The sequence below is a fragment of the Marmota marmota genome, unplaced genomic scaffold, assembly GCF_001458135.2.
Source record: "Marmota marmota marmota unplaced genomic scaffold, marMar, whole genome shotgun sequence".
Lineage (NCBI taxonomy): Eukaryota > Metazoa > Chordata > Mammalia > Rodentia > Sciuridae > Marmota > Marmota marmota.
Genome location: NW_025999900.1, coordinates 58,910,663 through 58,922,774, shown reverse-complemented (window position 1 = coordinate 58,922,774; position 12,112 = coordinate 58,910,663). Strand labels below are relative to the sequence as shown.

The 12,112-nt window shown below is 57.3% G+C and overlaps 1 protein-coding gene across 8 annotated transcripts in view; it reads left to right on the top strand.

Moving 5' to 3' along the window:
* Nucleotides 1-9,865, top strand: part of LOC107150222 (alpha-1-antitrypsin-like protein GS55-MS) — a 55,039-nt gene extending 45,174 nt beyond the window's left edge. For 2 of the 8 annotated variants that reach the window (XM_048799265.1, XM_048799267.1), the window contains exons 2-5: nucleotides 5,086-5,720; nucleotides 7,505-7,775; nucleotides 8,977-9,124; nucleotides 9,590-9,865. In XM_048799265.1, the coding sequence (XP_048655222.1) occupies nucleotides 5,086-5,720; nucleotides 7,505-7,775; nucleotides 8,977-9,124; nucleotides 9,590-9,781 (1,246 nt within the window). In that variant the 3' untranslated portion in view covers nucleotides 9,782-9,865. The other 6 variants (XM_015495190.2, XM_048799266.1, XM_048799269.1 and 3 more) reach the window with 6 other exon arrangements.
* The last annotated feature ends 2,247 nt before the right edge of the window (nucleotides 9,866-12,112 follow it).

Genomic DNA, 12,112 nt, shown 5'->3' with positions numbered 1-12,112 from the left:
CCCAAGGCAGGCAGAGGGCCGTCCTAATGACCCCGCCACAGGGGCTGACGGGCTCATAACTCTTCCCCACTCACCAGGTCCCTCTCGGCAGGGGAGGCCGGGCAGGCAGTATCCTTCCTTCATGTGTGGGAACCTGGGGCTCCGAGAGAGACACAGAGGTCAGGGAGCTCAGGGACTGCTGGGGAGGCAGACTGGGGTCAGTTCTGAGGGAGGGCCTGGCCTGGGCCTGCAAGCAGGCTCAATGCTGTGGCCTTGCAGGCAGGAGGACAAGTCACTCTTATGAACCTTGCAGCACCCCCTAGGAACATGAGGAGAGAATCCCCATTTTCACCCTGTGCAGAGCACCCCGTCCCCAGGTCATGGCTGGCTTCCCCCATCCAGCCCCAGCCTCGGAAGCCCATTATGTATGGACTTTGTAGCATTTCTGTGGCCCCTGGCCAGGTCCCAGAATTGGAAGACCATTAAGTGTCACCAGTGTTTGTGTCTCCACATGTGTGTGTCTGAGTGTGTTTTTCAAGTGTGAACCAAAATCAAGGAAGGCCCTAAGGCTCTCAAGCCTTATTTGACTGATAACTGGAAATTTCACAAGATATTTTCCAAAGCACATCTCACTTCATGGGTCAACAGGGACAGGGTCCTGGGCACTGGAGCTCTTCCCTGGCTCTGTGACCACGGCTGCTGACTCTGCCGTGACCTTAGACAACCTTCACTGGGTCACACAGCCCCTGGGTCCTCTTGAAGCTCCCTGGGCCTCAAGGCTCCTGTGGCCCCCAGGGAAGGCGGTTCCCCTTTCCAAGGCCCCGTGCACTGCAGGACACTCATTGTTTCCTAAGAGTGTCCGTTCGGCCTTTAAGTGGACACTGGGAACAGATGTACAGATTAAGGACGAGGCTCAGGATCCCCTAAGAATTCATGGGACTCTTATGTTGATCCTTCCCCAGTCGAACCCACGGACCCCTGTGCCACCTGGCCTGGGCTATCACCTCCCTTCTGTGCTTCAGGAGCCTGAGAGACATGTTTCATGGCGCTGTGGCCAAGAGGTGGTCACACTGCAGAGGCTGTGCACCCCCTAGGCAGAGCAGGTGCACAGAGCTGGGGATCTGGCCAATGGACTTAGTCCCTGTCTGTTTGCTTCCCCGATAACCAGGGTGACCTTGGCTAATGTTCACTGCAGCCTCCCCCATCGCCCATCTGTGTCCACTGCTTAAATACGGACAAGGACAGGACTCTGCCTCGTCAGCCCCCGTCACCACCCGTCACCACACCGGTCCTGGGACAGTGAGTGGTGAGTATGCCTTTCCCTGGGGACAGCCTCTGGGAGCCTCTGGGTCCTGGGAAGGGACAGGCAGGACCACAGGCAGGGTGGACAGGGCAGGCTGCAGCTGGGCCTCCTCTCATCTTAGCCACAGTAGCCACAGAGGTCCCCTCCTTCTCCCCCAGCCACCCCAGAGCCTGGCAGTACCTCTGATGCATGACTAGCCCTCCTGAGCAGTGGCAGAGGGCACCTACCTCACATCCCTGGGGAGCTGATGTGTGGACACAACAGCAGCGGGGATAGTGACTCTGCTGGCCTGGTCTTTCCTGCCACTGTCTCTCAGCAGCACCTGCAGCCCCTTTGCCTGGGTGAGGACCTTCCTCCCCTTCTGCAGATGAGGACAGAAGGCCACAGAGGGCAGCCAGGAGCCGGCTGGCACCTTCCATCCTCTCCAGATGCGCCCAGGGACAGAACAGGGACAACCCTCCCCCGGGCCGTGGTTCTGAGCCCACCATTTGCACCCAGGGGAATGGGAGCCTTGGGAAGGCCACCTTCACGTGGTTAGAGCTGACCTTCCCCACTGACCACTCTGAGCCAGCCGCCGCTGAGCTCAGTGCACGTAAGAACACATTTCAGCCTCACAGCCTCACTGAGGTGGTTCTGTGGTCATTCCCATTTACAGATGAGGAAACTGGGAACCCAGAGGTGGAAAATTTGCTCCAGATCACTCAGTGCCCAGTACTCAAACTTGTGCACTGGGCTCCAGAGCCCATGCTGCTGACCTGGCCCTACTGGTGAATGCTTCTCTCGGGGCTCGGGCCCTAGTTGGAGAATAGGAAGCCTGGTCTGGCCTGGAGGCCTCTCAGCTGCTCTGTGACCTTGGACTGTAGCTCAGCCTCTGGAGCCATGGAGCAAAGCCTAGAAAATTCTTGGTTTTCTTCCTCTTACCTCATTGTCACCAGCCTGAGTGTTGGGTTAGATTTTTCTTCCACTGGATTGGAGATGGGGGCTGGGAAGATGACCAGGGTCAAGGAGGCCACATTGCCGTACAATGCCTGGGAAAGAGCCACACCAAATCAATCAGCTGATGCTTTTTTTGAGTAATGGGTTCTGTCCCCAGCACCAAAAAAAAAAAAAAAAAAACTATGACATTTAGTAAATGTGACAATGATGGTGACCCTGGGCTGATGTCTGCTCTGGCATAGAGTGAGGAGTAGGCAGGCAGACACGTGGGGACAGGTAGAAATGCCCCCTCAGAAGGAGCTCACTGCTGAGCAGAGCCCCTGCTTGCCCTGGGGCAAGTGGCCACCAGAGGGACCCTGCAGGTGTGGGCGCTTCCCCAGGGCCAATGCCACCACCTGCTGGTCACCTTGTTTGTGCCTCACTTCTTCCTTCACAGGTTCTCCTCCCCACTGTAAGGACAAAGAGGGGAAGTCATTTACCAAGGCCACTGTCACCAGGGGGCAGGGCTGGCTCATGCTGGGCTTTGGTGCTTTCCATGGGTTGTGACCTCAGGTCAGGGCTCCTTCCTGGACCCCGCCTCGTTGCTCTGGGTCAACAACGAGGAGCAGAAATGGTGTGGGATGAGCTGGGTTGGGGGTCCTCCCTCTCCCTGCCTCACACTGACTGCTCCCACCCATACCCCCTTCCAGAACCATCAGGCTGCCACCTCCAGTCCTTTCCTGAAGGCTTGGCCTCCGTGTCTGTACCTGAGGGCTCCAGTCCACCCTCTGCAGCTGGCCTGCCCAGCTCAAGGTTTTGGGGCTGCAGCGTGCTGCTTGCAGTAGCAGCCCAGGGGGAGCAGGTCTTGGGCCCCTGAGGCTTTCAGGAACAGGCCAGGAAATAGAGGGAACCCAGCAGGAAGCTTGGGGTCACTGTCAGGGCCTGGGTCTGACATCCATGAAGCCTGGATCCCAAGGGCAGGACGTCTCAGCCCCTGGACCCAGAGGAGAAAACCAAGGCTTGTTCCACCTTTGCCTCAGCTTCTCTGTGCAGCCTTGGCCAGGCCCTGACCCTCTCTGGGCCTCAGACCCTCACTCTAAAGGGAAGAAATCAGAGGAGGTTAGGTGACATGGGAGGTGGATGGACGTGCTCACCTGGGCTGGAAACCTTCTCCCACCTCCCCCCCTGCAGCCTCTCACCTCCTGACAGACACCCCGTAATTTAGAGCCCAAGGTTTGTGCACAGAGGACATCATTCATTTAAGTCTCTCCCAACTCCCCTTCATTCAACATGAGAGTCGTGTCCTGGGTCAGTGCTTGCTCAGACCCTCACTCAAGGCCAATGGTACAGCAGTGGCCCTGCCCAGGCCTGACACCACAGCCTCTGGCCCTGAGGCCATTCATCACATGTCCCTACCCTGCTGAGACCCACCCATCTCCTGACCTGAGGCTCTGAAAGATGGTGACGTCCACCACCATGAAGGCTCAGCCAAGCCCAGCCGGGCAGCACAGGGACAGCCAGGGACACGTACAACCCCTTTTAGCACCATCTTTAGCGCTGACATCCAGCTAGTTAAGGAAAAAGACAAAGGTGTGTTCCACAGCATGTGGCTGGCTCTCTCTGGATTATTTAGACATGAAGGCCAGGAAAAGAGGTGGTGGAAAAACAGCTTTCACTTCCCTTTGATGTCTGGGTGGAAAGAAGCATTTCCAAAGGTCACGGCAACGAGTGAAGCTCAGGGTTTCTCATTCCCAACTCCTTCTCCGTAGGTTTTCCTGCCTCAAAGTCAGGGACACACGTTTCTCTCAACCCTGTTCAGATGGTGACTTTAGTTAAGGGCTGCCCTTGGCTTCTCTGAGCTCAGCCATCGGGTTCCCCTTCTGCAGATGAGGATAGAAGGCCAGACAGGGCAGATGAGGACAGAAGAGCCTTGGGAGCTCTGGGGTCAGGGCTCCATGGCTGTCCACGTGTGGCTGAGGGTGACACTGCCCTCCACCACCTCTAGGCAGAGCCTCCTCCCCCTGGTCCAGCCACAGGCCCTGCCCCTTGCTACTGCCTCATCCTCAGCCATGAATCACAGACCCTCACAGCCTGTCACCCAAAGGCTTGGAGGTGGAAACACCTGCCAGCCCCTCCCTCAAGGGGACACTCCCTCAGAGCCCTTCAGTGCACTTTTGGGGTTGAGACTTCTTGAATTGTCCCAAGAACCCCCACTTTATATGTGGGGCCACACAAGGAGCAGAGAGTTCAAATAACCTGTCCTGGCCCACACAGCTGGGGAGGGACAGGGCCCTCTAGCTCCCCCAGTGTCAGCAGGTGAACCACACAGGATGCCCGCCCACCTTGGGGCTGAGGTCACAGAGCAGCCTAGGCGTGCCCCTCTTCACTCAGGCTGAGGCTCGTCAGGGTCAGGTGGGGACAGGCCCTGGGGGCTCTAGCACAGCTCCACCATGTCCTCAAAGGTTCCAAGTGCAAGGTGCTTCCTCTCCAGGGAGCACATTCCCCACAGGATGCAGCACCCAGGTCATTGCAGCTGCCAAGTGGACGGGCCAAAGGGTGGGCTCAGGACCCTACCAGCCAGTGCCTGAGCTGGTCCCCTACTCCACTTGCTGGCCAACCCTGGACGGGCACCTGAACCCCTCTAGGCTTTGGAGGAGAGCAGTTGTCCCCACAGGACTGTGAAGGAAGCAGAGAATTCACACCCTTTAGGGCTCAGGGCAGCTCTGCGTCTCCCTGGGGGTTTGCAGTGATGCAGGTGGAGGAAGGGCTTGGCACAGGCTGGGCCTCCTTGGAGCTCACTACACCCTGGTGGCTCTGCATGGTGTCCGTCCAAGCCAGAGAGAGTCACTGTGGCCTAACTCAGGCCTCTGACCTCCTCTGCCTTGCAGGACGATGCCGTCCTCTATCTCGTGGGGCCTCCTGCTGCTGGCCGGCCTCAGCTGCCTGGCTGCTGGCTCCCTGGCTGAAGATGCTCAGGAGACAGATGCATCCAAGCCCGACCAGGAGCACCCAGCCTGCCACAAGATTGCTCCGAATCTGGCGGAGTTTGCCTTCAGCCTCTACCGTGTGCTGGCCCATGAGTCCAACACCACCAACATCTTCTTCTCCCCTGTGAGCATCGCCACGGCCTTGGCCTCGCTCTCGCTGGGCACCAAGGCTGACACTCACACCCAGATCCTGGAGGGTCTGGGCTTCAACAACACGGATATCCCGGAGGCTGAAATCCACCAGGGCTTCCAGCATCTTCTCCAAACCCTCAACAAACCCAACCGCCAGCTCCAGCTGACCACCGGCAGCGGCCTCTTCATTGACCACAATCTGAAGCTGCTGGACAAGTTCTTGGAGGATGTCAAGAACCTGTACCACTCAGAGGCCTTCTCCACCAACTTCACAAACACTGAAGAGGCCAAGAAGCAGATCAACACTTATGTGGAGAAAGGGACCCATGGGAAAATTGTGGATTTGGTGAAAGATCTGAACAGAGACTCAGTTCTCGCCCTGGTGAACTACATTTTCTTTAAAGGTAAGACGAGTCAATCAGCCTGAGTGGGTTCCCATGGAAACCCCAAAGTTGTTTTCCATCTACCAGTTCTGGAACTTTCCTTGGCAGCACTGTCTGTGCTGTGGCAGGGCCTCTCACAGTGGCTCCTCAATCTTCCATGTCTAAGCCCTGAAATGTCTTCCACCATCAGTTAAGTTAGGGAAAAGTTGATAAAACTGTCAAAAGCATTGACTTTTCTGCAGGACGCATCAGAGTCCTGACTGTCCTCCTGCTCACTGGGGACCCCAGCAGGGAGGGGCACCTGTAATGTTTCCTGACTAGAGAGCCACTGATGCACATTGTGGCAGGTGGTGGGAGGGAGTGGCCTTTCATGGAAAGTCCTTGGAACAACTCTTGTTGTGGAGTGTGGCAGCTGGGGGTGTGCAAGGCCTGGGTCCACATCCTGCCTACCCCACTCAATGGCCTTGACATAGGACTAGCCATCTCACCTCTTTGGGATGTGACTGTTCTATCTTGTCATGGACAATGTTGTGAGGTCTGAAAGGAGTACCCAAGTCACACATGGGATTGTGGGGATCTGTCACAGCTGAGTAGCTGGCAGGGACCCTCAGCCTGCCCACCTGCCAGGGCTCCGCAGGACCCAGGACCTAAGGCAGCTTCCACTGCCCCAGGGCAATGGCTTCGGGAGTCCTGGGAAGTCAAGGTGTTTTACTGAGCTTTTCACCACTGTCACTTAAAGACCAACCAGAACAGTTTTAGAGGAGGAAACGTTTATTTGGGCCTCACAGTTGCAGAGGTCTCAGTCTATATATGTCTAGCTCCATTCTTTGGGGCTCAGGGTGAGGCAGAACATCATGGCAGAGGAGTGTGGGGGAGGGTAGCAGCTCACATGGTGATCAGGAAGCAGAGAGAGACTCCACTCTGCAGAGACAACATGTATACCCCATAGCCATGTCCCCAACGACCCCCAAATACACACCTCCTCCAGCCTCAGCCCACCTGCCTCCTGTTACCATCAGGGATTAATTCACTGATTAGGTTAAGGCTATGGCCCAGTCATTTCTCCTCCTAAGCACCCTGCATTGTCTCACAAGTGAGCTTTTGGGGGACACCACATCCAAACAATAGCACAAGGCCAGGGTGACTTCCTCTGAACCCTGGCTTTCTTGTTCCTGGGCAGAGTCTTACCGTACAGAGCCCCAGGCCACCATCAACACGACTGAGGGGCCAGCTCTGCTGCACCTAGGGCAGGTCTCATTCCTCCCAACTCCATTGAGACATGTGGGCTCAGGGTTCCCTGCACTACCCTCCCAATTTGGTGGCCTAGAGGGTGAGGAGCTCTTGCCTAGAAGAGGCGGGCTGCCTGGACATCTGTGCTTCTCATGTGAGTCCAGGACAAGGATTTAGGGTACACTGAATGTTTGACCTGAGTGACAACTGAACTGTCAATCAATAAGGATCCTGAGGTCCAGGAGAAGAGGTCCCACTGTAGACTGGGACCAGAGCTTTTCACTTAATCCCAAACTGCCCTTCAATAAAAAATGTAATTGTAACAGAAATGCTCACTGGGCACAGTCAGGAGGCGTCTCCATGGCAGCCTGCAGGATCTAGAAATCCCAGCTGATCCTCTAGTCCTGAACGCCCGTCTCTCTATCCCCATCCTGGAGGGGTTGGAGGCCCTCCTGCCCAGGATGGAGCAGAGGTGGGTGAGGAGCTTCCCCCCAGGCAGGCTGAGGGCGCCTCTGCTCTCCTCTCACACCTAAGCCTCCATCCCACCCGCTGCCGTCCACTTTCCCTCTGTCCAGGCAAATGGAAGAAACCCTTCGAGGTAGATCACACCAAGGAAGAAGACTTCCACGTGGACCAGGCCACCACCGTGAGGGTGCCCATGATGAACCGCCTGGGCATGTTCGACCTGCACTACTGCTCCACACTGGCCAGCTGGGTGCTGCAGATGGACTACCTGGGCAACGCCACCGCCATCTTCCTCCTGCCCGACGAGGGGAAACTGCAGCACCTGGAGGACACCATCACTAAGGAAATCCTCGCCAAGTTCCTGAAGAACAGGGAGAGCAGGTGAGTCCAGGCAGGGACCCGCTGGACGGCACAGGCACAGACCTCAAGCTCCCTCAGGACCAATGCATCCGAAGACAGCACGGGCAGCAGGGGGGACCATCCCTGGGGCCACAGCTACAGTGAATGACCCTGTGCTACAGGAAATGCCAGGGCTCAGCTCAGGTAGCAGCTGAGAAGGGACAGTGGTCAAAGAGCAGGACACAGATCCAGCTGGAGGGGGACTTCCCTCCAAGAATGTACATGGTCCCCTCCCAATATCCAGGGCCTGGCCGGGGCACTGACACTAGCACATGTTGTGGCAGAATCCAGGACAAAGGCCTGGGCCTGCAGGTTAGGGCAGCCAGAGGGAGGACTTCCTGAAGGACCGGCCGAGGTGCACAGGGGAAGCGCCTGCATGGAAAGGCCCAGAACAGGAACAGGCAGCACTGGGAGCTCAGGGCACGTTCCCACAGGCTCTGTTTCTCTGTCGCATCTCAGGCTGGTCCACTTGTCCCAGGAGCCACACAGCTGGGTATGTGACACAGAGCCGGTGCACTGTCCTGAGCCCAGGCTTGGCCACTGGTGACGGAGACACACTGCAGACAGATGTGACACACGTCCAGGTTAGGCTGAACCTGGGTCACCAGTACTTGCTCACCCAGCCTCCTGCGATCTCCTCACCCTTGTTCCAAATAGAGCACAGGCAAAGCACAGTCCCCTAGCCCTGGACCCTGTATGTGGCCTCAGCACAGGCTCCTGGGCCTCGCCCCATCCCTGGGGACATGGAGCTAAGCTTGCAGCCTGGGGTTATGGAGGTGACAATCCTCTCCCTCACTGAGCCTCTATCCCTGAGTCCTGCCAAACTCACCAAAGGACCCTGGGACACAGGCCCCCGGAAGGCTCTGGCTGGGCAGGCTGGTGTGACCAAGGGGGATGTCATCTGTTTCCAGGAGGACACTCTGAAACTGCCCGGAAGGCTCCTTGGGGGCAGGGATGTGCAGGGGCCACAGGACAAGATGTGCCCACGGGTAGGAATGATGTCCACACCAGGTGTCCAGGAAGCTAAAGTAAAACCAGCCAATGGACTTCTCCAATACAGTGGGTGGGGACAGGGCACTAACCAGAGAACCAATCAGGAGATAAAACACTTTCACAGAACCATGGGGCCCAACAGGACCCCAAAGATGCTGTGAAACCCCCTCATCACCTATCTTCACACCAGGAGAGTCGATTTGCACTTCCCCAAAGTGAACATCTCTGAAACCATCCATCTGAAGCCCGTCCTGACAAGTCTGGGCATCACCAAGGTCTTCAGCAACGCAGCTGACCTGTCTGGGATCACAGAGGACGCTCCCCTGAGGGTCTCCAAGGTGAGAATGGCCATGGTCCAGGGGTCTGCAGGCCAGAGTGAGTGGGGGACACCTGCTCGGGCCTGAGGCTGAGGGAAGGGCCAAGGGACACAACAAGGGCAGTTGAGTCCTCCTGAGGATGTAGAGATTCACTAGCTCTCATGGGGTGGGGGACCACAGAGCCGGGGAGTGGCCTCCTGTGCTGCTGGCCTTCCAGGGACCTCTCCTCAGGGGCCCACTGACCCTTGGCCTGTTCCTTTCCCAGGGCTATTGAGGCCTTGGGCTTCTTTTTACCCACCTTAACAAGGAAAGGCTTAGGCTCAGAGCCTTCAGAGAATATCTGGAATCTTCCGTCTGTGACATTAGAGCTACTTGTGAACCAGTAATCTGAACCGTTACTGAGTCCAGTGGCTCCCACGTGGGGCCTCGCTGCAGCCTGAGGTGGGGCAGCGGGACCTCAGAGCCCTCTGCTTCTCTCCCCTCCAGGCCCTGCATAAGGCTGTGCTGACCATCGATGAGAGAGGCACAGAGGCTGCGGGGGCCACGGTTATGGGAATCATGCCCGTGTCTCTTCTCCCTGAGGTGAAATTCGACAGGCCCTTCCTCCTGGTCATCTATGAGCACTCCACCAAGAGCCCCCTCTTTGTGGGGAAGGTGGTGAACCCCACACTACATTAGCCACTTCGGGCGCCAGACCCTGGTTCCTGCCCTGTTGGGCCCTCCCAGATGACATTAAACAATGGTTGGCCTGGTCAACCATGACCCTGTAGTCTCTGTGTCTCCCTCTGTGTCCTTAAGTTCTGTGAAGACTCCAGGTCACAGCACCTCACAGTGACACTGTGTCAGGTGTGTGCTGCTCAATGGTCACAGGCTGAGGCCACATCTTGTCCAGCCTGGACATATCTATGCCTGAGAACTCTAGTGCTGTATGCAAATCCTGAGGGTGTCTATGGCTCAACAGCAGCCCGAGGTCAAGGGTCCACCCAGAAACCCTTCCTCACCACTCATACTGCCCCCTGCAACAACCCCCATCCCAACGCTGGCCATGCCCATTCAACGTTGACCCTCTGGTTTTCCTCTGCTCCTCTGAATAAAAGACTCAACCAGGACAATTTCAGAGGAGAAAAAGTTTACTTGGGGCTCACCATGGCAGAGGTCGCAGTCCACACACAGCCAGGGCCATTCCTCAGGGCCCAAGGTGAGGCTGACCCCCATGGAGGAAGGGTGGGGGGAAGGAAGCGGTCACGTGGGGATCAGGAAGCACAGAGAGACTCCACTGGCCAGACACAAATATAACCCCAGAGCCATGTCCCCAGTGCCCTCCTCCTCCAGCCACACCCACCTCCCTCAGTGACCCCCAGGTAACCCCCTCAGGGAGGACTCACTGATCGGCTTTAGGTCCTCACAGCCCTCATGTCTCCTCTGAAACTTCTGCAATGTCTCCCTCCTGAGCTTTGGGGACATCTCACATCCAACCATGACCCTCTGTGCCCCCAGGCCTGGCCACTCACACCCTGGCTTTGAGTAGCTGTGACTACAGCCACAGCAGGGAAGTGACCATGACCCCTCTCACCACACTGTCCCCTCACCAGACCTGACTGCTGGCCTCACAGGGCATGTCCTAGGGGGGTTGGAGGAGGTGGTGAGGAGCCTTCCTCAATGGGCTGGGCCAGGACACTGACCTCTGTCCTTGTCTTTCCATAGCTGCCCAGGAGGCTCACACGTCCCCTCTTGGAAGAGCCCCCTGTCCCCAGTGAGCAGGAGGGACTCTGTGTCACTGTCTCCCCCTCAAGCCCACCAGGCCCCCAGGCCACTTACCCTATGTCCCCTCTCCCTAGTCCTGTGCCATGTCCCCAGGGATGGCTCCTAAAGGTCACGGCAGGCTGCGTTGGCTGTGGCAGGGCAAGGACAGCCCCCCTGGAACCCCAGCCCTCCTGCCCTGCCTGGGCTCTCACTGGGGCACGTGCACCTGGCCCCTCCTCCAGGGTCCCCCCAGGTCCTCAGGACAGCAGGAGGTCTGGTGGGTGGCCAGGCTGTCCTGGAGCAGCCCTGCCATGGGGCGCCCTGGCCCCTTCCACCCTCAAGGCTGCTGGGCTGAAGTAGCTGGGAGCCCAGGGCTCGGGTCTCCTTCTCCTGTGGCCACACTGACACCTCAGGGCCATCTCAGCATCAACCCTCACCTCTCATGGGAGGAGGGTGGACATGACGCCCTAGGTGGGGTCCTGACACAGGGTCCTCTTTACAGTCAGAACAGTCACATCTCTGCCATCACATGGCACCACTTATCAGTGGGTCTGAACTCTCCCTGAAGAAGAAACAGGATCTCTAGGTTTCTACATAGGGACCTCCAACCTGCACACACACTTCCAATGATGTGAACGTCATCAGTCACCCAGAATGAAGTGACACGTGAGTGTCCCAAGACCTGCATCTTAACACATAGCAGCTGTGTGACCTGAGTGAGCTTGTCAGACCTCTCTTGCCGCAGTCTGGCTGGGCAAAATAACCCGGACATGACAAGCAACTTGTTAAGGCTGAAGCGGGAACTGCTTTACTGCGGGACAGCAGAGGTGTATACACCTAACTGACTACACACAGCTTGACTCAATTAGCATCATCCAGATACAGCAGTCAGCCAATAAGGAATCCCCACCATCTTAATGGCTCGGTGGCGTTGCCTCACAAACCACTCCTCCTGGCAAACTGCCAGGCGCCATCGTGACTTGATTGTGGCCCCCAACACTCTCTGAGCCCCTATTCCTCATTGGTGCCAGCACAGCCCACATTGGAGCTGGCCTGGGAGTCACCTCAGACATGGCCTTAGGCCTCCCAGACCTCTGAATAGAGCAGGTGGGGACAAGGGCACTCCTTGGGCAGTGCTGTCCCAGTGTCTCTCCCCTGAATCCTAGTGGCAGCACCGTGATGCCCTCAGCAGATATCTGTGCTTTTCCAAGCCCCAAGGAGAAAATCGAGGTTCACGGCGGCTACCCATCTCCTATGTTGTCACTG